The sequence below is a fragment of the Sinocyclocheilus anshuiensis genome, unplaced genomic scaffold (assembly GCF_001515605.1).
Source record: "Sinocyclocheilus anshuiensis isolate Anshui unplaced genomic scaffold, SAMN03320099.WGS_v1.1 scaffold914, whole genome shotgun sequence".
NCBI lineage: Eukaryota > Metazoa > Chordata > Actinopteri > Cypriniformes > Cyprinidae > Sinocyclocheilus > Sinocyclocheilus anshuiensis.
This window is the reverse complement of record NW_015539870.1, coordinates 3,700,055-3,703,581: the sequence shown is the minus strand read 5'-3', so window position 1 is coordinate 3,703,581 and position 3,527 is coordinate 3,700,055. Positions and strand designations below refer to the sequence as shown.

Here is a 3,527-nt window from a genome sequence, read left to right as displayed (position 1 = left end):
CATGAAATTCCAGGTTAGGCATCAGCCCTGTTACCTTATAATTCCCCTTATCTGTATAATACAAAAATGTAACTTAAAAAAAATATATATAAAAAATAAACTAAATACATCATAATAACAGCAATCATCCTTGTGAACTTGTCTTTTTCATCATCTTAGTTTAATTATTTTTGGCTGGTACAATCTAAAATAGTCAACCCTGTTACCATGATTTTGAACAGTAAACTGGATATTTGTAGAAATATCAACATTGAAATCTTTATTACAGAGACCTTGTAGTGTCAAGACTTCGAGAACAGTGCAGCATTAAGCATAAAACTCGATCCTGTTATTTTAAGCACGTCTCCAACATATATTAGCTACATTTTATTTATTATATTTTGTTTTTTATCACATCAAAATAAACTATTTATTCTGCAGTTCTGCAGAACTGATTTCTGTTTCATCAAGTCCAAGCTCAACGTTTGGCATATGTTAAAAGAAAAATATTTATATCAAAAGCTGTTATGCTTCAACAATCAGCCTTCACATTAAACACAAACAGACTCCAAATCACTTTTCTGCTGTTATCCAACACTTTGAAATCCCCCCAAACTCAGCCCCGAATCATAATGTTGCTCTTGAGGGGAGAAAGTTTCTAGACTTCCAAATATCACCTGATAAATGTCGGTGGGCAAACTACAATGCTCTCCCCACCCCCCTATGAAGTATGAAGACCGCCCACCACAGGCATCCAACTCGAGACCCCATATAGATTTAAAAAGCGAGACGGATTCCGTGTGTATGACAGTCCTGAGTGCGAAGCATCGGAAGAACATCTGTCCGTCTGTAGTCCGTCTGTCTCCAACGCGCGTCTCCACTTTTTCTGAGGATGCTACAGTTACCGCAGCTCCGCCAGGGCGTGATCGCGCTTCTCATTTGGTTCGCGCACTTGATGGAACAGCAGAAAGTACAAGGTAAAGTGACATTTATCCTTCGCGTGCAGTCTAAAGGTCTGATTGAGGTATATTATGCAGTGTTAAAGCCATTCTTGCATTGATCTGGACTTGAGGAGCTTGAATGGTGCGGTTGCGCGCTAGCGCCTCCCGTGCATAACAACTAAGAAAAATTATGTGAACTTTCAAAGACACCTATAAGAATTTATAGTAGATATTCATTGGAAATCTTGAAATGATTAATATTTTCAGATGTTATGTTAAACTTTGTGCAATAGGAATTGTGGTATTTTAATAATTTATTATGTTTATAATGGTATTATGTCTAAACGGTTGAGCATGTTGCCGTGCAATGCACAAAAACGCTTGCACAACCACAATATAGTGTTTCTTAAGAGTCAGAGTGGATTCAGATGCCAGAAAGACTCTTTGAACATTTGGAATTGAAACCCGAGTTCCTTTAAAAATACCATTAAAATCATTTTCAAATGTTTGTTTGATCTTTTACCTGGATCCAGCAAAATCCGTGGTTATTTTATAGTCATAATGTAACTTGGCACTAAAGATGTAACCAGATATTCAGTACTGAAGGGACCAAAGGTAGGAATTTAAGACATGTAAGGTAAAAAAAAAATCCAACATGTCCCCCTCAATGTCCAAGGTAGTTATGGCCCTGCTTGGCACTAATTGGTTACATTCAATTGCATGCCTGGTATGAGTGATAAATGAGCAGAATAGTATTCAGCACATAATAAAGTAACCCTTTCCAGCTGGCAACTGCTGGCTTCAGCAGGGCAAGAACGGGAGATGCCAAGTTCTGTACATGTCTGGGATGAGTCGGGAAGACTGTTGTAGAAGTGGTCGCCTGGGCACAGCGTGGACCGAAGAGGATGTACCCAATAATACACTCTTCCGGTGGCTGATCTTCAATGGTGGTGCTCCGAACTGCATACCTTGTAAAGGTACCACATTAGAGTGATTTCATCATTTGGATGACTGGAAATGATCTGGAAGCGGCTAAATGTTTTAAATTGAATTGTTAACCTAAGAACATTTCAGACATTTTACGGACGTATCAGTATGGTATCTATAATTTGAATAAATACAGTGTCATCATTTGTCTGTCCAGAACTGATATGTCAATTAATGACCTTCTTTATTGATTCTACAGAGACTTGTGATAATGTGGACTGTGGTCCTGGAAAGCGGTGCAAAATGAACAAGCGGAATAAGCCCCGCTGCGTGTGTGCCCCAGACTGCTCCAATGTCACTTTTAAAGGGCCTGTGTGTGGCTCCGATGGGAAAACGTACCGGAACGAGTGTGCCCTCCTTAGGGCCAAGTGCAAGAGACACCCTGACCTGACTGCACAGTACCAGGGAAAATGCAAAAGTACGGTCACTTAAACCCTGTTCAAAGTCAAAATGAAATCCAAATTTACTTGCTTAATTGCTCCCATATTATCAGTGTACATTCTTGCAAAGAAAAAAATGTCTTTGCAATCTTAAATATTTAAAATATAATAGTTTGCTTCGGCTCTGAAACAACTTTTTATTCCAGTGACATCACCTAGACCACATGATTTATTGGATAACATAGGAATTGTTTTAACAAACTTGCTTTTTTAAATTACATTTGGTTACGTAACACACTTTAAATATGTCACATTACATAAGGAAAATGGTCATCACAAAATAATAACCTGCTCTGCCTCTAAAGCAACTTTTTGTTCTGGTGACATCATGCAGGCCATGCAATCTGATTGGTTCATGTAGGAATTGTTTTAGCAAACTAGCATTTTAAGTTGCATTCTGTTATGTGGCACCCACTTTTTATGACCCAATCAATTCCCAATGGATATGGGAAATTTAAAGGGGTCATATGATGTTGCTAAAAATAACATTATTTTGTGTATTTGGTGTAATGAAATGTGTTTATGCGGTTTAAGGTTCAAAAAACATTATTTTCCACATACTGTACATTATTGTTTCTCCTCTATGCCCCGCCTTTCTGAAACGCGTCGATTTTCACAAAGCTCATCGTTCTGAAAAGCGAGGTGTGCTCTGATTGGCCAGCTATCCAGCGCGTTGTGATTGGCTGAATACCTCAAGTGTGTGACGGAAATGTTACGCACCTTGCACCTTACGCCGGAGCGACGAGACAACATTAAAAGCCATTATACACGAGGCATTTGTTGCATCCAGTGGGGACACAATTACGGATTATAATGACTTATACTGTCTTTTTACATGTTGCATTGTTCTGGAACAGTGTTGTAAATACAACTTAACCACTGATTTCTAGTCGTGGCCTCTTTTGGAAAGCCAAACAAGGTAGTTTCACTTTCACAATGAAACACAGCATCACACACGGCGGGCTAGAGTGAGCGGCGGCCGGAGGGCTTGCAGCAACCACGTGTGATGACCCCGGGCTGGATTCCGCTTCGTCCACGGTGAAACCCGATCCGGCGAGCCACAGCGCGAAGTTGATGTATTCCCTCAGCGACCAGCACGGATCAGCTCCAGGCATGACGAAGCGGATATCGTCCTCTTTTGGAAGACCAAACAAAGTAGTTTCGCTTTCACAACGAAACA

The 3,527-nt window shown here is 39.9% G+C and overlaps 1 protein-coding gene across 2 annotated transcripts in view; it reads left to right on the top strand.

Moving 5' to 3' along the window:
• Window positions 1–773: 773 nt before the first annotated feature.
• The window catches only part of LOC107685190 (follistatin-A-like), a 5,755-nt gene continuing 3,001 nt past the window's right edge, over window positions 774–3,527 (top strand). For both annotated transcript variants that reach the window (XM_016481700.1, XM_016481701.1), the window contains exons 1-3: window positions 774–956; window positions 1,706–1,897; window positions 2,107–2,325. In XM_016481700.1, the coding sequence (XP_016337186.1) occupies window positions 872–956; window positions 1,706–1,897; window positions 2,107–2,325 (496 nt within the window). In that variant the 5' untranslated portion in view covers window positions 774–871. The remainder of the gene's footprint in view (window positions 957–1,705; window positions 1,898–2,106; window positions 2,326–3,527) is intronic.